This window comes from Tupaia chinensis, unplaced genomic scaffold (assembly GCF_000334495.1).
Source record: "Tupaia chinensis unplaced genomic scaffold, TupChi_1.0 Scaffold000288_2, whole genome shotgun sequence".
Taxonomy (NCBI): Eukaryota; Metazoa; Chordata; class Mammalia; order Scandentia; family Tupaiidae; genus Tupaia; species Tupaia belangeri.
In genome coordinates, this window is record NW_006159773.1 from 4,574,687 (window position 1) to 4,597,125 (window position 22,439).

The following is a 22,439-nucleotide window of genomic DNA, read 5'->3' on the forward strand; positions in this document are numbered from 1 at the left end:
CATGTGCCCAGTGTGAGTTTAAGTCACCGGGTCCGGGACTTGAATTGCGGTCAACTACAGGGGAGTCCAGCGACATAGCCATTATGCTAACTGCTAGTCCCATAAATAATTCTTTTTAAAAAATAAAGAAAAGAAAAACACTGGGTGTGGGTGTGTCTATGTCCCAAATCCCAAGAGGAGAGTGGAAGAGAAGTGATTGATGCAAGGCCATCCTTCCTGGAGAGTGGTTCCTCTCTTCTCTCTCTCTCTAACAACAAAAAACTGAGCACTGACTCAGTACCACATACTGTGTTGGATGCTAAAGAATCACAGTGGTAATGCTAACTAGTTTCGCTTTGTTAAGTGTTTTAGATGTTTTTATCTCATTTATCTTTATTGCAGATCTAAATAAGCATGAACCCCATTTTACGTGTAAAGATCTGATACGTATGATGATATGATTTGAAAATGGGTAGTAAGTTGAAAGCGAGCATATGCCTCCGACCCTGTGAGCATCCCCCTCATGCTATGCCCTGTGCCCTTGCCTTGCCACACTGGTGGTGCCTTGGAGAACACAAACACATACACAGACCTGTAATCAGCACCCACTCTAGCAGAGGACGCCCCAGTCTGGGTGACATGGACTATGTGGTATTGGCTAGGGGAGAGAGGAATTTCTCAAGGAGGGATAATATCCCAGTAGGTCAGTGAGCTGACTTGAATGTTTTAGTTTGTTGAGTGACAATGGGAGGACAAGGTCCTCAGTCACAGGGAACCTGTGGTCAAAAGCATGGGCCCTGTGGAGGGATGGATTTTAATGCTTGAAGAACATTGAGCCTGTGGTGCAGAGGAATCACTGTTCTGCCTGCTTTCAGATAGTTTCATTATGTTCTCACATCAAGCCTGTGAAGATTGTTTGAGGATTGTGGAATGAATAGAGGGGAGCAGTGGTGCATTGAGAAGCTGGGGGTAGGTTGCAGGGGCCCTTTTATGACACTGAGGTTTTTTTTAATATTTACATATTTAATTTTATTGTTATTATTATTGAATTTTGCTGTAGGGCACGTACACTCACCAGAGAGAAACACAGAGAGAAAGAGAAACTGAGAAAGCCATTTGCCAAGTCTGGGACTTGAACCATGGTTGGCCACGTAGGAGTCCAGCACTTTAACCACCATGCCCCATCCCACTGAGTTTTCTAACTTTGTTACTCACTCTGAGAAAAGAACTTGTAAAAAGTTACTTGCAAAGCTCTTAATTTATGATGTACATTTTTTTCTTTTCTTTCTTTTTTTTTTGTAGAGGTTTTTGCTGTAGGGTGCGTGCGCTCACCAGAAAGACAGAGAGAGACAGAGAGACAGAAAGCGAGAAATCACCCCCCCAGAGGGGATGGCCTTGACGCAATCCCTTCTCCTCCATTCTCCTCTCGGGATCTTGGGCATGCACGCACCTGCGCCCGGCGTGAGTTTCATCCACCGGGTCTGGGACTCGAACCGTGGTCGGCAACATGGGAGTCCAGCGATGTGGCCATTACGCTAACTACTGGTCCCTATGATGTACATTTTAAAGCTCTGCAAATAAGTCACTTACTCTCTATTGAAAAATAGGAAAGTGGCAACAGACTATCACCTCATGAAGTAAACATTAATCAAGTGTCTTATTTGAAAATATGTTGGTTTAAAATTTAAATGGCATATGGTCAAAGCTTCAGCTTAGACTTCTCCATACTCCAGTAATTATTTCAGTGTTTACTTCCTGAGGGGCCTTCTGTGTTATAAATTGGATTTAATGAACACACACAACTTTTGCATGGTAGTTAAAGTTAGCAACACGTTTTGCCTATTGGCAAGACTAATGAATGTTCATTGTAATCAATTCTAATTTGATGAAAATGACAACCTTAATTTTGCTTACATGCATATAGAATATAGTAGCAGAAAGTATAATGAACATTTAAATATTCTTTCAAATATACTTATTCCTTACATTAGTAAGAGAGACAGAGACAACATTGCAATAGGGTCTCCATGCCACAATCTATACCCGTTTCAGCCAGCCTGGGATCATGGACACACACATGCCCAGTGTACTCAGGGAGGTCTCCAGACATAGTGTGGCATCTTTGCATGTGATTCAGATTTGCTGAGTGTCTTCTTTTATAACTATGCCACCGTTCTTCCAATAAGTATATTTTCTAGAATGAAAACAGAAGTTTGATCATTTGGGAAATAATTATTTCTACTAGTAACCAAATATTTACCACTGACGTTTTCAATGGATCCAGATCCTTCTTCCCTCCGCTACTGCTTTCCACTCTTGATATCAACAATAAGTATACTTTCTAGAATGAAAATAGAAGTTTGATCATTTCTTCTCAAAAGCATTTGGGAAATAATTATTTCTACTAGTAACCAAATATTTACCACTGACGTTTTCAATGGATCCAGATCCTTCTTCCCTCCGCTACTGCTTTCCACTCTTGATATCAACAATTTCTCTCCAATTTGATTTTTATTAAATTATTCCTGGGTTATAGGTAGGAGTATTCCTGCTAAAGCTAGTAAAGTACTTTTTAAAGAGTTATTTATTTGGGACCAGCAGTTCACGTAATGGCTATGTCGCTGGACTCCCATGTAGTCGACCGCAGATGGACTCCCATTGAATCCTGGACCCGACAGCTTAAACTCACACCAGGCAGGTGTGCAGGATCCTGAGAGGAGAATGGATTGCGCCATGGCAGTCCCCTTGGGGGTGATTTTTCGTGTTCTATCTCCCTGTCTCTGTCTTTCTGGTGAGTGCATGCACGTTTTAGGAAAAAAACCTCTGCCCCCAAAAAGAATTATTTATTTAACTTTATTATTATTATTGTTCTTAATTTGCTATAGGGCATGTGCACTCATGGGAGATAGAGGGAAAGTGAGAAAATAAGCTTCCAGGTCTAGGATTCGTACTGCAGTTGACCATGTAAGAGTCCAGCCCCTTAACCACCATACCACCTGCTGGCCCTTCAACTGAAGTAGTTTTAAAAAGGCACTCAAACTTTCTGCTTTACCAAAGACAACTGTGAAAAGCCAAGTGAGAATGTACAAGGAAGCTTCTCCGAGAAAACACCAAATGGCGGATGACGCTGGTACAGCGGCAGACCCCCAAGACCCTGGGATAGAAGGCTGTGGCCAGTTTAGTAGAGGGTTTGGCATCGGCCCTATGGTCAGGGTTGGGGCTGGGGCCATGGCCGCAGAGTTCGTTGAGGCAAGGCCAAGGCCAAGGACAAGGAGTATATCCCGGGGACCAGGCTGGGCCCCCTGGTCAAAGACATGAAGATCAGATCCCTGGAGAAGATCTATCTCTTCTCCCTGTCCATCAAGGCACCCGTTTACCAGGGACTGGCAGGTGGCGTGGTGGTTAAGGCGGCTGGACTCCCACATAGACCTAACAGCAGACACCCCTCAAAGTGGACCAATCAAAAATTCAGTCAGTTGCAGGATGAGAATCCTAGTAAACATATACAGATCATGTCCCGGACCTGGCAGTTTGCTTTCTCACTTTCCTTCTCTCTCGTCGTCTCTATTTGGTCAACTTCAAAAACATAAAATATAAAATAATGACAATGAGTAAGATTAAATAAAAAATAATTATTTTAAAAACAAAGAATGTACAAGGAAGATACGATTCTTACGTCTTTAGTTTCCATCTAAATGTACAGAACCTTCGTACTCTAGCTCAGGTTGTGCCCACGGTCTCTGAATGACCCTCGTGCCACACTAGCTCCAGACATTGCCAGAAGCTACAGAACAAACTCATGGGTTTTCATTTTACTTCATCATCGGTTTGTTAGTTTTACCAGTGGTTCACTATTTTCATTCAGGAAACATTTATGGATGTCTTCCCTCTTTTAGAAATTGTGCACAACAACATAGATGCTTTGTTTTTTATTTCTAAATTGAGAATTCAAAAAGTTCATTTTTCTTCAGACATTTCATAGTTTTCCATAAAATGTTCTTACGTTCTTTCTCCTCAGTAACATGGGGCATGTAGTAGAGAAAGGAAATGTCTAACGTGTGTTGGCTAAATTAGTAATTCAAACCTTGTGAAATGACCGTGGTCCATTTTACCTTACAACAGAAGTGAGTTCTTATAGTTTAACCTAATAAATAGATATTTTCAATGTAAAATTAGATAGTTTTAATACTTAATTCTTTTTTTTTTTTTTTTGGAGAGGTTTGTTTCACTATAGATCACGTGCATTCGCCAGAGAGACATAGAGACAGAAAGCAAGAACTCACCCCCCAGAGGGGATGGTCATGCCACAATCCCTTCTCCTCCATTCTCCTCTCGGGTTCTTGGGCACGCACGCACATGCGCCCGGCATGAGTTTTAAGCCACCGGGTCCTGGACGCGAACCGCGGTTGACTACGTGGGAGTCCAGTGACATAGCCATTACGCTAACTGCTGGTTCCCAATACTTAATTCTTTTTCTAATAAAGTTTTCAGGAGTGGGCATTATGGTAAAACTGAGTAACATACAACTACATTGTGTGTACACATGCCTTTGCTGGCTATTAAAAACAGTTGCTCAGTGTTCTTGGTAAACATCTTTAAAATTATACCTTTTAAGGGCTGGTAGATGGTGTGGTGGGTAAGGACGCTGGATTCCCATATGGCCGACTGCGGTTCAAGTCCCGGACCTAGTGGCTTTCTTTCTCCCTCTCCCTTTCTCTGTCTCTCTCTCTCTGGTTAGATTAAATAATAAGTGGAATTAAGATAAATAAATAATTTTTAAAAATAAGACTATATACAGACTTCAAAAACAAATATGCCTTTTAGGCCAGCATGGTAGTTGGGGTCACTGGATCCCACATGGCCAACTGCACCCAGAGGCTTAAGAAACATGATGGGCACATGTGCATGCCCAGAGTTCCGCAAGGGATGAGGGGTTGGAGGAGAGGGATTGAAGTGTGATCATCCCCCATTAAGGGTACTTTCTATTTTTCTCTTCCTCTCTTTCTCTCTCTCTCTGGTGAGCACACATGCCCTGTGGTAAATTTAAAAAAAAAATACGTGTGTATGTGTGTATGCCTTTTTGTCAATAAAACAAGAATGTAATACTTAATAAAGATAACAGTTATCTCTAATCTGTATATTTCATACTAATATTGACAATGCTTCTTAATTCCAGAAGATTTTGTGAGCCCTTACAATATTTAATACTCTTTTGGAAGAAGCTCATTTTTCCCTTTATTATTCTAGTCCAAGTGATTTTTCAATGTTCAGAATACGTGGCTTGGTGTTTATGTAGGTCATGTATTGATAGTTGTTATAGATCCAAGCACCATAGAAATGAGCCTTGAGTGTTAGCTTTGAATAAACTTTGGCTTAGAAGTTGCAGTTCAGTTTACAGAGCAGGTACCCCTCAAAGTGGACCAACTGAAAATTCAGTCAGTTGCAGGATGAGAATCCTAGTAAACATATACAAATCAACTTCCAGTAGAGCTATAAATATTGATGTTAAAGAAATATAGGGGGACCATCAGTTAGTGTAATGGCTATGTCTGTGGACTCCCACGTAGTCGACCATGGTTTGCATCCTGGACCCAGCGGCTTGAACTCACGCTGGGCGCGTGTGCATGCATGCCCAATATCCCAAGAGGAGAATGGAGGAGAAGGGATTGTGGCGTGGCCATCCCCCCCAGGGGGTGATTTCTCGTTTTCTGTCTCTCTGTCTCTTTCTGCCTATCTGGCTAGCGCATGCACCCTATAGCAAAAACCTCTTCAAAAAAAAAAAAAAAAGAAAGAAAGAAAAGAAATATAAGAATTTATATTTCTATAAATTTGGCCATATATAGGGTTCATGAAGCTAAACAACTCAGGGAATAAAGCTTTGCTTCCTTTCAGAACTAATTGCAGCAGATACTCTTTCTCACGCATGTTTAATGTGAATGAGTAGGTTTTAGTAGGCACTTTAAAAGATACCATGAGTAAAATGTATTTACTTTGCAAACACAAACTGAAAAATTGAACTTCAAGTTTTCTTTAGAAACATGTCATTGCAGCAAATGTAATTTGTGTCCCATCACATTAAAAAAAGAAAGAAAAACTTAATAAAAAATAAAACTTATAAAACTTAATAATTGTAGAATAGATTCAAATGTTAATTAAGAAAAATTACTGTCATATTTTTAACATTTTATGGTATTTATTTTCTAATAAGCATATTTGCTAAAACTGTGGATACTCATTAATAGAGCTCACACACACATTTTTCACAGGGTGTTGGTTCAGGAGAAAGATGAAATCCTAGTGAATGTAGATGCTTAGTGAACTGTCTTCATCTGTGAGATTATTCAGAGCCATCTTCATGTTCTCTACCACAGACAGCGAGACACAGCTCCGGAGAGACGTGGTTTTCTGCCAGAGTCCTGTGGCCACCGTCTGTGCCTTCTCCGAGCAGCTCATGGCCGCCTTAAATCAGATGTTTGACAACAGCAAGGAAAACGAGATGGAAACCTGGGAAGCCAGCAGGAGGTGGCTGGACCAGATCGCAAATGCGGGCGTTCTTTTTCACTTTCAGTCACTTTTGTCACCCAACTTGGTAAGGAATCCCGTGACTCCCACTGTCCATTTCCACTATAATCACCATTGTCACATGTCCCCAAAGGAGAAGTGGTTATTCATCTCCCCCTCATTCTCTCCATTATTATTGTTCCTGTCTCCATTCATACTTTTCTTTTTAGAGGTTTTTGCTATAGGGCACGTGTGCTCGCCAGAAAGACAGAGAGACAGAGAGAAAGTGAGAAATCACCCACCAGGGGGAATGGCCATGCCGCAATCCCTTCTCCTACATTCTCCTCTTGGGATCTTGGGCGGGCACGCACATGCGCCCAGTGTGAGATTAAGCCACCAGGTTCGGTACTCGAATCATGGTTGACTACATGAGAGTTCAGCGACATAACCATTACCCTAACTGCTGGTCCCTCCATTCATACTTTAAAGGGAGGTAGCTGTCCATGGTCATGCACTTTGGAATGAGAATGTGCAATGTATTCCCCTTTCTTGATTTCTGTTTCTTCTTGGCGGCTCTTAAAAGCTGAGAGAATCTTCAACTGTTACTAATTCTTGTACCTCACGCACTGAATGAAAAAGTCCTCAGAAGAAAGAGGGTCTTTCTGCCTTTGTTTCTTATTTCCAGTTTAGGAGAAAGAGCCTGCTGCAAAACCAAACTCTCAATGAAGTTGATATTTGGGAGCATGCTTGAGAGATGAGTTCAGACAACTTGCATGCTATACTGTCTAACAATCTTCTTAAAATCTGTGTGTGTTGGGCGCAGTGGCGCCCGCCCTATGGCAAAATCTGTGTGTGTTAAATAATTTTAGTTCCCTTCTTCGTATACATGCTTGTCCTATCGAATCTAAGAGCATTGTCTTAATTACTAAGAAATTTCATGTTTATGTATTCATTTTCCACAGTGGACATGAAGAAAGCATATTGAAATAGTTGAAAAATAAAACTGTGGTGAACATAAGAGGTTTTTTTTTAACATATAATTTATGTGGTTTTGAGAGTTGTCATGATGTTTAAAAGCAAATTTGTTTCCTTTTACATATAAACTTCAGGTGCATATTAAATAAAATTGTAATTGTAAACTTAAAGGCTATTTCACCTGTTTATGCACACAGAAAATGTTTAACCAAGTAACATGGTTGAGGTTTTAAACAAATATACATGAATTTATACATTAAAATAGCATTTTTTTTCTGTAATGATGTTAAGTAAGGGAGATGATGCTATTTAGCACAGACATAGAATGTTCTGGAATGATATATTTGTTTCAGAGTATTTTGGAGAAACAGAAAGTAGCTTCTGTTGGAAAGACTGTGTGCTCCATGTAGGTGATCAGTTTCTTGTTTCATTACTAATACAATCAAATAAAAATTCAATTTGAATAATATACTTTGGGAACAGAATTTGAAAACAAAATAAACATTGATTATTATTTATTAAAGATAAGTTATATATCATAAGAAGCCCACTTCCTAACATATGCTAAAAGCATTAAGTGAATGAATGAATGAATGAGGATTCATTTCTATGCCATTCTCCTTGCTTTAAAACTGCCCTGTCTAATCAAGTATTGATACTTTTCCTTTAAGCTAAATTTGATTTGAAATCTTAAGTGGGAAAAAATATTGACAAATCATCTAGTGAATGAGTACAAAAAAAAATCCCACATGGCTAACCATGGTTCGAGTTTCTGGGTCTGGTGGCTTGCTTTCTCACTTTCTCTCCGTCTCTCTCTGTGTCTCTCTTTGGTCAAATGAAAACAAATCAACAAATAAAATTCTAAATAAATAATTCTTTAAAAAAGAAAGACGCATAACCCAATTTAAAAATGGGCAAGTGGACAAAGGACTTTGAATAGATTTTTCTACAAAGAAGAAATAAAAACTGCCAAGAATGCATAAAAAGATGATTAACATCATTAGTCATTAAGGACGTTGAATTCAAAACTGCAATGAAGTGCCACATTACTTGCAGCTATAATTCAAAAGACGCATAACAGCAAGTGTTGAGGACGTGGAGAAATTGGAATCCTCATAAGTTGTTCATAGGAATGTAAAATGGTGCAGCCATTTTAAAAAAATAGTTGGACAGTTTCTCAAAATATGAAATATAGCTTCCTTATTACCCAGGAACTCTATTCTTAAGTAATCACCCAGGGAAATGACAACTTGCATTCTTATACATATTTGTATACAAAACATCCAAGGAAGATTATTTATAATAGCTGAAAGCAGAAACAACCCAAATGTTCATCAACTTATGAATGGACAACGAAAATGTGGTATGTCTATGAAATGGGACACTATTCAGCATTTAGAGCAAATGGAGTACTCATATGTGCTGCAAGCACAATGATGAACCTCGAAAGCATTGTGTTAAACAAAATAAGCTACTCACAAAAGACAGAAGCTTCATTCCATTATGATGAAATGTGCGGAAGAGCTACATTTTGGAGACTGAAGGAATACTGGTGGTTACCTAGGACTGAAGATTGGGAGAAGAGAAGTGTGGAGTGACTGGTAACGGGTACTGGGTTTCTTTTTGAGGTGATGAAATACTCTAAGATGAGATGATGTGACGATTGCGCAGCTCGGAATATACTAAAATCTCCTCAGCTATAGACTTTAACTAGGTCAATTTTATAGTAAGTGAATTTCCTCTCATTGAAGCTGCCTTTGTTTGTTTGTTTGTTTTATAGCTTGTGTTTGTGAAACTCTTCATTTAATTTTTTTTTTTTTTAATCCAGAGGACCTAAGGAAGAAAACAATTAAAAGAAACTCATCACTCTTTGCCTCTTTAACAAAGCATAAAATCTGCTTAGGAAAGTGATTGGCTCCATGGGAGCTGCAGACATTGGGCAGCCATCACGTCCGTATTTCTTTGGCCACCTCTGCTGGAACATCGGGGCTTGCACTGCAGGGCTTAGAGGCCAAACTCTTTGGAATGTTTCTTCCTGAATGTTCCTTGCCATCAGAAAAAAATGCTGATTCTATAGTCCTGTCCTTCTCTGCTGCTCTAAGAGGATTTTTTAAATTGTGGTTTAATGGATATTTATTGGGGCCAGTAGGAGGTGTAGTAAAGGGCTGAACACTCACACGGCTGACCATGGCTCATGTCCTGGACCCTGTGGCTAGAAAATCACGCCGGGCACATGTGTGTTTGTGCCTAAGATCCCGAGAGGAGAGTGGAGAAGGCAGTGCACTGTGGCCATCCCCCCAAGGGATGACTTCTCACTTTCCCCCTCTCGCTGTCTCTCTCCCATGAGTGCACGTGCACTACCATAAAACCCTTTAAATCAGTATATCTATCTCCAGCACTTACTCTGTAACGGTGCAAAGTGACAATTCTCTCCCCTTTTTTGTTTCATGCCTCCCTTCTTTGGGGTGTGTAACTGCCTTAACTTCTTTTTTCACACAATGGAATTTTTCTTTTATTACTACTCTCCCTTCTATAATTGCTGCCCGAAAGTAGGACTTTAGGCTTACAGTGTTCTAAAATGTTGCTAAAAGTTAAACTTATTGTTTGAAAGAATCATTGACATTCTTAAAGGAACAAATGTTACTTTTAAATGATAAGCTGTGGATGCTAAAACTAATTATAATTTCATGACAAAACTAGTGAGAGACCCTCCGGAGAATGCATTAAGCTGCTAATAGGAAAGCCAGAGTCTAGTATGAGAGAGATGCTCTCGCTGAGACACCTCTGAATTTGTTCCATGACTGGCCTTACCAGCCCCAGCTGTGTAATCATATGCTGAAAGAGAGACATAATCCCTGAGGAAATTGGAGCTGATAATCACAAGATTCTAGACCAGGGCCCCATGAAGACAAGCAATGTGAACATGATTCTTCTCCCCAAGCTCTCTGAAAGACAAATAAATGTGTTCATAGAAAATATATTTATCACAGTTCTAATAAACAGCATGTTCATTATTGAATAAATTATTACAAAACAGGATGGCCATTGTATAGTGTGACTTTTATATGAAATAATGTTTTGGCTTTTCAGTAGTTATTTATTTTGGGGGGAAGAGGTCTTTTTTTTTCTTTCTTTCTTTTTTTTTTTTATAGGGCACGTGCGTTTGCCAGAAAGAGACAGAAAGTGAGAAACACCCCTCCCCGCCAGGGGCATGGCCATGCCGCAATCTCTTCTCCTCCATTCTCCTCTCAGGATTGTGGGCCCGCACGCACACATGGCCAGCATGAGTTTGAGCCACCAGGTCCAGGACTCAGACTGTGGTCGACTCCATGGGAGTCCAGCAACATAGCCATTACGCCAACTGCTCGTCACTTCAGTAGTTATTTGTATAAGATTTTAGAAGTTTTGAGGCAAATAGCATGTTTATGGTATATTTATTCATAAATAAAATAAATCAGTATAACTAGAAACTAATTACAAAGTAGACTGAAAAATTTTGCGTACAACCATTTAAATAAAAAAGGAAATATATAAAACCACAAAGAAACATGTAGCGGAGATTTGTTCATGTCATTTGGGATAGTACATTTTTAGAAAGGAGTTGATAATTTTGCTTTCTATGTAAATAAAGCATAATCAAACTTTTTTGTTCTGGCGTTATGTTATATCATGCTATATTATATTTCATTGTATTATATTACATCACATGTTTTCCTTCTTTGTAGACAGATGAACAGGCCATGCTGGAAGATACACTGGTTGCCCTATTTGACTTGGAAAAGGTTTCCTTTTACTTTAAACCTTCAGAAGAGGAACCACTGGTTGCAAGTAAGTAATGAAATGCTTATAAAATTTCTTTGGCATCAAACAATAGCCTATGGTCCAACTTTGATACTAATATATTCAATATATAGTTACTTCATAAGTTGAAAGATCAAAATGTATCCCTTTAATTGGACCATTTTCCATCATTAAACCTGATAAAAGGAGGTATTTTAGAAGTTGTATTGATATATTTATTTATTTATTTATTTGAGGTTTTTTTGGTTTTGGTCTTAGGGCATGTGTACTCACTGGAGAGAGAGAGACACACACATAGTGAGAGGAAAAGTGAGAAATCACCCCCCAGGGGTGATGGCCACACTGCAATTCCTTCTCCCCCATTCTCCTCTCAGGAGCTTGAACACAAATGCACACACGCTCCCACTGTGTTTTTCAAGCCACCAGGTCTGGGACTGGAACTGCAGTCAGCCATGTGGGAGTCTAGTGACATAACTGTCATGCCATCTCCTGGTCTCACCAGACAGACAGAGAGAGACAGAGAGACAGACAGAGAGAGACAGAGAGACAGAAAGCAAGAAATCACCCCCTAAGGGGGATGACCAATCCGCAATCCCTTCTCCTCCATTCTCCTCTTGGGATCTTGGGCATGCACGCACACACGCCCGGTGTGAGTTTAAGCCACCGGGTCTGGGACTCAAACCGCAGTCAACTATGTGGGAGTCCAGTGACATAGCCATTACGCTAACTGCTGGTCCCATCATCAAACATTTCTTAAAAGCCTGTATCTTGCCAAAGACTATGCTAGGTGTTAGATTCAGTAGAGAATTAAACAGACTGATATATCTCGTGGAGCTATTAGGTTGTCGGGAAAGTCATGACACAGTTTTACATAGAAGAAGCACATCATGACTTTCCTGACAGTCTGATAATATTACAATAGGGAAACATAAATAACAAGCAAGGTAAACAAGTTAATTTTATAATAAATTAGAAGGCAATAGTATGAATGATGTGAAGGGAAATAAAAGTAAGCAAAAAGATGAAAACAAAAGGGAAAGATGAAAGTTTGCAAATAACAGGGTAGGAAGGGCAGCCTATCAAGGAGGAGAGCAGAGGGGTGGAAGGAGCCAGTCATGATCCTGGGGAGCTGGGGGCTCTTAGCATGCTGTCAGGACAGCACGGAAGCCTGTGTGGCCAGAATGGAGCTAGTGAGGGGCTCAGAGTAGGAGATGAGAGCAGAGGGGCCGTCAGACGATCAGGGCTTGCTGGCTGCCCTCAGAGTTTTCCTTCCTAGTCCAGCCATTGAGGAGGTGAAGAGTGGGAACTGGCTTTGATTGTGCAAAGGCTGCCTCTCACTGCTGTGAGAGGGACAGGAGCAGAAGCCCAAGGCCGTTAGGAAACTACTGAATGGAGCAAATGAGACATGAGGGTTACTTGGCCTTGAGGGCAGCTGTGGAAGTGGTAAAAAACATGTTGATGCTGTTTATACTAATTTATGACAGTAGAAGACATAATTGTATTAAAATTGTATTAAATTTTCATTTCTGCTAATGAATGAGAATGAGAACAAGAACAGGAAGTCCAAAGTTAGACATTTAGATTATGTTGAAGGGAAAATTTTGCTGGCAGAGGGTATTACTCGATGAGGATAATATTACGTGAACAAATTGGGTCATCGGTGGCTCTGTGTAGATTAGGATAGATTTTCAATTGCTCGAATAATGTAGGCATAGCTTTGCTGAAGGCAGAGAGCACTGTGTTTTCATGATATAAAGCAGTATAATTTTCAGAGACTTGCCTGAGGAACTAGGCACTCGCAGAAGTTGTTTTCCTTGGTTCCACTGCAATATTATTGGCAAGTGGTCTCGAGCAAGAAGGGCCGGTACCATGAGCTTGGTAAAATATCTGCTTATTGCATTTTCACCATGAGAGTTTTAACGTTGGCATGTTGAAACATTAAATATTAAAGAGATTTGCTACTGTATTACTAATATTAGCACATACATACAAATGTACCTATGACAAATACAATACAAAAGCTGTGATATACATTTGGCAATACCTTTTTTTTTGTAAGTTTTTGCCTTAGGGCATATGGGTTGGAGGGGGAGGTGGGGGAGGAGACAGAGACAGTGAGAGGGAAAGTGAGAAATTACCCCCTGGGGGGATAGCCATGCTACAAATCTGTCTCCTTCATTTTCCTCCTGGCTTCTTGGGCAAGCATGCACACACACACACACCTGGCATGATTTTCAAACCACCTAGTCTGGGACTTAAACCATGGTCAGCCATTTGTAAGTCCAGCGCCTTAACCACTACACCACCTGCTGGCCCCAAGGCAGTGCAGTTTTATGTATATCTCCAAAGCATGACCTTGACTTCTGAAAATAGTTCCCTAATGAAGGGTCAGTTCCAGTGCGATATTGCTTACCATTCCAAGCAAATTTAAAACCACGACAATAAAAATATAGTTCTCATTTTAAGTTGACTCAGGAAAGAAGAATGACTCAGTTCTTAGAGTCAGCACACCTTATTTAAGTGGTTTGAGTAGTTCATTATTCGTTGCATGTGATTTGTCTCTACATCAAAGGAGCAGACTAGGAGGACTAAGTCCACATCCCTGGAATGGACAGTGGTTGGCTGTGTGTCCATGAGGGGAAGGTTGAATTCAAGAGGAGGAAGCATGAAGGTATAAAGAGACCATGGGCTTTGAAGTCAGGAAACCTCGGTTCAAATCCTAGCTCCATTATCATTTGCACACACGCGCGTATCACCTTCCTTTCACTCACGTATTGTGCTTAAGGACAGCAATGTGTTTGAAAGACTCTTGCTTATATGGCTCATGGTGGTCTAAGTGTTTGAATGCATTCTCCTTCATTACTTTGCATTCTTCCCTTTTAAAACTGTTAGTTATTTTATAATTTCTTACTTATTGTATTCTTTTTAAAAAGCTATACAGAGGCCAGCAGATGGCATGGTGGTTAAGATGCTAGACTCACACATGGCCAGCCACAGTTCAAATCCTAGACCTGGCGGCTTGTTTTCTCAATTTCCCCTTCTCTCTCTCTTTCTCTTTCTCTGTCTCTGTCTTACTGTCTCTTTGGTCAAATTAAAATAAAAATAATAACAGCAAATAAAATTAAGTAGAAAATAATTTCAAAAACATTAAAAGAAAAAAAGTAAAGAAGCTATACAGTAGTTCCCCTCTTATCTGTGGTCTCAGTTACCAGCTGAGCAATGCAATAGATAATTTGAGAGAGAGAGAGAGAGCAATCTTAAATGCACATAAATTTTATTGTAGTGATATGTTATAATTGTTCTATTTTATCATTAGTTATTGTTATTAATCTCTTAAGGTACTTAGTTTCTATATTAAGCTTTATCACAGCTATGCCTCTATAGAAAAAAAAAAAAAAAGTATTTAGGGACCAGCTGTTGGTGTAATGGTTACATTGCTGGACTCTCCCATAGTAACATGCTTCGAGTCCTGGACTCAGTGACTTAAAGTCATGCCAAGCATGTGTGTGTATGTGACCAAGATCCTGAGAGGAGAATGGAAGAGAAGGGATTGTAGTGTGGCCATGCCCCTGGGGGTTGATTTCTCACTTTCTGTCTCTCTGTCTCTCTCTCTCTCTTTCCAGCGCGCACACACACCCTGTAGCAAAATCTCCCTTAAAAAAAGAAAAAATGGTATGGAGTTTTGGAACTGGCAGATGGCATGGTGGTTAAGGCGCTGGACTCCCACATAGCTGACCATTCGAGTCCCAGACCTGGAAGCTTGTTTCTCACTTTCCATCTCTCTCTCTCTCTCTCTGGTCAAATTTAAAATAATAATAACAAATAAAATCAAATAAGTAACTTTTGAATAATAAATTAAAAAAACAAGTTTATTTTGGTACAAAAATGTTGAAATTTCTGCAGAGATTTTGCATGATACACACTTTTCATGAACTCACTGAAGATGCCTCTGTGCCATAGGATTCAGTATTATCTATTGTTTCAGGCATCCACTGTGAATCTTGGCAATATATCTCCAGTGGATAAAAGCAGACTACTGTATGTACAGTATCACTTATAATCATTTTCTTATTTTTAGTTTTTTTGTAATAGGGTGTGTGTGCTCGCCAGAGAGAGAAAGGGAGAAATGGAAAGTTGAGAGGGCAATCATCCTATGACAAACACCTGAAGAAAGAAATTGCCAGAGGGCATGTGCACTCACTGGAAAAGCACCCTCCAGTGGGTCATAGTTTGCCACACTCTGCCTTCCTCCATTTCCTCATCTCATCAGGATCTTAGGCACGCACACACACATACCTGACATGTCCCTCAAGTGGCAGAGGCCAGTGCTTGAGTATCCATTGACCCTTTGGAGTGTGGCTTCCCATGCACTCTGCTACAGGGCCAGCCCATTTTATTTTTCAGAGCAGTTTTAAGTTCACAGCAAAATCGAGAGAAAGATGCAGAGATTTCCTGTATATCCCTGCTCTGCAGCCCCTACTCATGCATGTCTTCTCCCATTGTCAGCATCCCTACCAGATGGTACCTTTAATAGGATGAAGCTATGTTATACTTACTCAATGTCCATAATTTCCATTTTTAATTAATTAATTTTAATTTGATCAGAGATGGACAGAGAGAAAGAGAGAGAGAGAAAATGAGAAGGCAAACCACCACTCCGGGACTCAAACCACTGTCGGCCATGTGGGAATCCAGTGCCTTTAACCACGATGCCACCTACTGGCCCTGAAGTCCATAATTTACATTAGGATTCTCTCTTAGAGTTTTATGTGCTTTGGGGTATACAGAGTATTTTCACTGCCTTAAAACTGTATGTTTTGCCTATTATCCCTTCTCTCCCCCAAACACTGCCAAACCCCCCACACCCACGGATTTTACCATCTCTATTTTGCCTTTTCCATAAAGTCATATAATATGCAGCCTTTCCTTTTTGTTTTTTTTTTTTTTTTTTAAGATTTTTGCTATAGGGCTCATGCACTTGCTGGAGAGACAGAAAGTAGGAAATCACCCTGCAGAGGGGATGGCCATGCCTTAATCCCTTCTCCTCCATTTTCCTCTCAGGATTTTGGGCATGCACACACACGTGCCTGGAATGAGTTTTAAGCTGCCAGGTCCAGGACTTGAACCACAGTTGACTACATGGGAGTGCAGTGATGTAACCATTATACCATCTGCTGGTCCCAATATGCAGCCTTTTCAAATTGCCGTTTGTCACTTTGTAAAATGCATTTTTCTCTATGTCTTTTCATGACTTGCTAGCTTATTTCTTTTCAGCACCAATTAATATTCATTGTCTGGATCCACGCACCTACTAAAGAACATATTGATCACTTCCAAGTTGTGGCAGTTACAGCAAGCTGCTAGAAACATCCATGTGCAGGTTTTTGTGTGGATTTGTTTTGGGTGGATTCCAAGAAATACGGTGCCTCTATCATACAGTGGAAGTTTCTTAGTTTTCTAAGAAACCACCAAACTGTCTTTCAGTGTGGGTGTCGTCATGGCAGAATAAGGGAGTGATTAGGCCACTTTGGTAAGAAAGTATGTCGTGTTTTTATGGCATATTGTAAAATTAGTGAAAGAGGATACTAAATTATTAGAATTATAGAATTCATTTTGTAGAAAACCTACATTTTTTTTCCCTCTAGTAATGTTCTCACTGGCATTTAGGGCTGTCGGTGTTCCAGGTGTGGCATTTCTTTTGATTTCTTTTTTTCTTAGAGAGGTTTTTTGCTCTAGTGCATTGCCAAAGAGACAAAAAGCAAGAAATCACCCCCCGAGAGTGAATAGCCATGCTGCAATCCCTTCTTCTCCATTCTGTCTCAGAATCTTGGGCACACACACACGCACACACGTGCGCACGCACACACACCCAGCGTGAGTTGTAAGCCACCAGGTTCAGGACTCAAACCACCGTAAACGAGGTGGGAGTCCAGCTACCTAACTATTATGCCATCTGTTGGTCCCCAGGTATGGCCTTTCTAATAGGTGTGTGGTGCCATCTCAGGCCCATTTCAGTTTGCAGTGCTCTGATGACTTACGATATGGAGCATCTTTTCATGGCTTTATTTGCCATTGGTGATGTGTCCTTGATTTTTTTAACCTGTTTGCCGATTGGGTTCCATATTTTCTCATTGTTGTGTTTTAAGGATTCTTTGTATATTTTGGATAATGTTTCTTTAGCATATTCTCCTGGTCTGTTGCTTTTGATTTCCTTGACAATTGAACAGAAGTTTCACATTTTAATGAAGGCTAGCTTGTCAAGTTCTTCCTTCATGGATTGCACCTTTGTTGTTACTTCTTTTTTTTTTTTTTTTGAGAGGTTTTTGCTATAGGGTGCATGCACTCGCCAGAGAGACAGACAGAAAGTGAGAAATCACCCCACAGTGGGGATGGCCACACTGCAGTCCCTTTTCCATTCTCCTCTTGGGATCTTGGGCACACACACACAGATGCCCAGCGTGAGTTTAAGTCACTGAGTCTGGGACCCGAACTGTAGTCGACCACTTGGGAGTCCAGCGACATAGCCATTATGCTAACTGCTGCTCCCCCTTAGTTGTTACTTCAAAAAGTTATTATTGTACTCTCTATATTATCTAGGATATTTCCTATATAGGAATTTTTGGGGTTTTTTTTGTTGTTATTTCGGAGAGGTTTTTGCTATAGGGGACATGTGCTCACTGGAAAGAGAGAGACAGAGAGATAGAAAGTGAGAAATCGCCCCCTAGGCTGGATGGTCATTCTACAATCCCTTTCCTCCATTCTCCTCTCGGGATCTTAGGCACACACGCACACACACCTGGTGTGAGTTTAAGCCACCGGGTCCAGGACTCAAACCACAGTCAACTACATGGGAGCCCAGCAACATAGCCATTATGCCCACTGCTGGTTTTACACCTTATATTTTGGTCTGTGATCTATGTTGAGTTAATTTTTGTGAAAAGATGTAAAATCAGTGTCTAGATTTTTTTTTTTTTGCATGTAGATGTTTGTTCTCTGTTTAATACTATGCATTCCTGATTACTATAACTTTTTCTTGGTTTTCGCTACAGGATGTGTGCCCTTGCCAGAGAAAGACAGAGAGGGAAAGTAAGAAATTCCCCTCTTGGGGTAGGTGATGGAAGGTCTCACAAAAATACCTTCTCCTCCCTTTTCCTTTCAAGATTTTGGGCATACATGCACACACATCTGCTGTGAATTTTAAACCACCAGGTCCAGGGCTTGAACCACAGTTGGATATGTGGGAGTCCAGTATGTTAACCACCGTGCCATCTGATGGCCTTTGATGACTGTAACTTGATAGTACCACTTGAAGTCAAGTAGTGTGAGCTTTCTCTGTCCTTCAGTATTGTGTTGGTTATTCTGGGATCTTTTTCCTCTCCATATAAACTTTAGAATCAGTTTGTTAATATCTGTGATAAAACCTAATAAGACTTTTATTGAGACTGCACTAAGGTTAGAGATCAAGTTGATTGTATTGTTCCTATCCATGAACATGAAATGTTCCTCCATTTATTTAGTTCTTTTTAAAAAGTATTTCTTTCAGGCCAGCCATGTGGTGTGGTTAAAGTGGTTGGATCCCATATAGCTGACTGAACAGTTTGAGTCTCGGACCCAGTGACTTGAAAAACACACTGTGTGTGTGTGTGTGTGTGTGTGTGTGTGTGTGTGTGTGCTCAAAATCCTGAAGGGAGAATGGAGACAGGATTGCAGCATGGTCATCCCCTCCCCTTGGCCCCCATGGATGCTTTCTTTCTCTCTCTCCAGCAAGCACACCCACCTATAGCACTTAAACATAAATGAAAAAGATTTTTGAGAGGTTTTTGCTATAGGGCATGTGCACTTGCCAGAAAGACAGAGAGAGACAGAGAGATAGAAAGTGAGAACTCACCCTCCCAGGGGGATGGCCACACCACAATCCCTTCTCCTCTATTCTCCTTTTGAGCTCTTGGGCATGCACACACATGCTTGCCCTGCATGAGTTTAAGCCACCAGGTCTGGGGCTTGAACTGCAGTCGACTACATGGGAGTCCAGTGACATAGCCATTATGCTAACTGCTGGTCCCTAAATTTAAAATTTTTAAAAAATTATTTATTTTATCAGTTTTGTAGTCTTTCTCATATAAATCAAATACTTATTTTCTTAAAGTTGTATCTCACTTTTTTGGAGAGTTTTTTTGGGTTAATTTCTATTAGATTGTCTATATAGATGACCATACTGTCTGTGAAAAAGACAGTTTTATTTATTCCTCCTCAATCTTTATACATTTTAAAAATTTTCTTGTCTTCTTACATTATCTAGGACTTCTAGAATGATCTTTGGAAAGGAGTGGTAAGAGGAGGTATCCTTGCCTTGTTCCTTATCTTAGTGGGAAAGCTTCTAGTTATTCATCATTAAATACGATGTTTGGGGACCAGCAGTTGGCGTAATGGCTATGTTGCTGGACTCCCATGTAGTTGACTGCAGTTTGAGTCCCAGACCCGGTCGCTTTAACTCATGTCCAGCATGTGTGCATGCGTGCCCAAGATCCTGAGAGGAGAATGGAGGAGAAGGGATTGCGGCATGGCCGTCCCCCCGGGGGGGGGGGTGATTTCTCACTTTCTGTCTCTTCATCTCTCTTTGTCTTCCTGGCAAGCACATGTGCCCTATAGAAACCCCCCCCCAAATAAATGAATAAATAAGATGTTTGATGTGTGTTTTATAAAGTATCATTCATCATACTGAGGAAGCTCCCTGTGTTTTTAGATTGATGAGGGTTTTTATCATGAGCAAGTGTTGGATTTTGTCAAATGCTTTGAGGGGGTGGCAGGGGAGATATTTTTGCTATATGGTGTATTCAGTCACCAGAGAAACAGAATGAGACAGAAAGTGAGAAATCACCCTCCCACCCCCGGGAATGGCCATCCTGCAGTCCCTTCTCCTCCATTCTTCTCTTGGGTTTAGGGTACACACACACACACACATACACACACACACACCCACACCCCTGGCACGAGTTTCAAGCTTCTGGGTCTGGGACTTGAACTATAGTTAACCATGTGGGAGTCCAGCACCTTAATGACTATACCACCTGCTGGCCCTGTCAAATTCTTTTTCTGCATCTATCAATACAATCATGTGATTTTATTTTTTTCTATTTTAGTCTGTTAATATTATGGATTGCATTGTAGCAATGTTACATTTAATGTTAAATGAGCCTTGCATACCTGTGTTAAATCCCACTGATTGTCGCATATAATTCTTTTTGCAAATTGTTAGATTTGATTTGCAAATATTTTGGTGAGGATTTTTCCCGCTGTATTCATGAGAATTATTATGCATTTATATAGGTGTGGCACATACTTTCAGGGAAGTCTTCATTCTTTCTTGGAGTACCCTTAGTTTTAACTTCACTTTGAGGGAATATACTTGATAATTTTCAGTGGATTTCAGTTTTAATTCCTAGCACAGCATCCTGATTTCCTCTGTGCTAGTCCTCTAACATAGAACTCTACCTGCCACTTCATTTTTCTTTCAATGGCATTTATCCATTTGTAAACATAGAGATTGGCTATATTGAGGTCAAAGGGTAAAGGTATAGAGTTTTGTAAAAAGTATAATACACATGAGAGACAGCATATTTTAAGAATTAGTAAGTAATAAGCATTTTCTTTTTTAAAAATTGCTTGAGGATATGTACACTTGACAGAGAGAGAGAGAGAGAGAGAGAGAGAGTAGGAGAATGTACCTTCCTAATGGGCCTGGGCATGCCCTAGTTCCTTCTTTTCCACTTCTCTATCCTGTCAGAATTTTGGGGATATACATGCATATGCACATGGCATGTGTTTCAAGCAATCGAGCTGGGATTTTGAACCCTAGTCTGCCATGTGGAATCCAGCTCCCTTAACTGATAGGCTATAGGGCTGGTATGGACAAAGCAGTTTTTACTGCATAAAGGAGACTTATTAATTCAATGTCTCTTCTAATGATATGAAGAATCAGATAAATTTAATAAGGAGTCTGAATTCTGTGATGATAAATGATGTGTCACCTTGAACTCTACTTTTTAATACCATTTTATTTCAAGAAGCATAAGGTTCAAAGTAATAAATACAGAGTCGAGAACATGTATCAAATGCCTACTACATTCAAGCCTTAATTTTTAACTGATTAATGTGACTATGCTAGCTTTTCAGGCAGATTTTACATTCTGTCTTAATGAAGTGGAAATATTTGTCAAGGATAAGGATCATAAAATGAAGAGGATTTATGATAGCATTGTGAAATATTCCTATGACATTTTAGATTTTTTAGTTGATTGGGATTTTTTAAAGTAATTAAATTTAGGATCTTTGAAATAACTAAAGAATTTGGACAGATGATTTCTAATGACTGTAGACATCAGCAGAGGATACTCATTTCTGATCTGGTATTAGGTGCGATGGGGAGAGAGAGCTAGCTACACCCATGCTAATTTTGATAATGGTTGCTATGTACTCAATTTCTTGCACACTACTTAAGAACTGTACCCCAAGGGTCATTTTGACTAAAATATGAATGAGGCAGCTGCCCTGGGAGATTCTGATTCCAAACCATGTGTAGCTAAACTCCTCATTTAGTTAAGTGAGACATCTGCTGTGTCAAAGTGTAACAAAGTTTCCTATTACAGAATTTTATATACAGCAAAGTAATAAATCTGCTACTTTAGCTAATGAGACTCTGATTTAATATTCTTTCACTGAAAAGCACTGTAAGTATATCTAACCTGAACTTAATACACATGGATACTTTTAATACATTAGTTTCTAGTAATTTTCAGGATTCTCTTTAAAGATTAGCAAATATACTATATGGCATACCTTGAGTTTCGGAAGTAATGTAACGTTAAATGTCCTTGTAGATGTTCCTCTTACGTATCAAGCAGAAGGAAGCCGGCAAGCTCTGAAAGTTTACTTCTACCTTGATAGTTACCATTTTGAACAACTGCCTCAACGGTTGAAAAATGGAGGCGGGTTTAAAATTCATCCTGTTCTTTTTGCACAAGGTAAGCTGCTTTTTTTAAAAATGCTTCATGTACTTACATTATTTTATCTTTATCATTTTTAAGTAAGTTTAAATTTATCAGGATTTGTTTTTCATTAATTTGAAAATTTCTTAATAGTACTTAGGTAATATATTTACTTATGGGAATGTTTATTAGGGAAAG

At 39.8% G+C, this 22,439-nt stretch overlaps 1 protein-coding gene across 2 annotated transcripts in view; it reads left to right on the forward strand.

Annotated features, from left to right (window-relative positions):
- Positions 1-22,439, forward strand: part of PREX2 (phosphatidylinositol-3,4,5-trisphosphate dependent Rac exchange factor 2) — a gene marked incomplete in the record, with an annotated part of 373,689 nt that overhangs the window by 245,037 nt on the left and 106,213 nt on the right. For both annotated transcript variants that reach the window (XM_027772626.1, XM_027772627.1), the window contains 3 exon segments: positions 6,351-6,568; positions 11,181-11,283; positions 22,134-22,277. In XM_027772626.1, the coding sequence (XP_027628427.1) occupies positions 6,351-6,568; positions 11,181-11,283; positions 22,134-22,277 (465 nt within the window).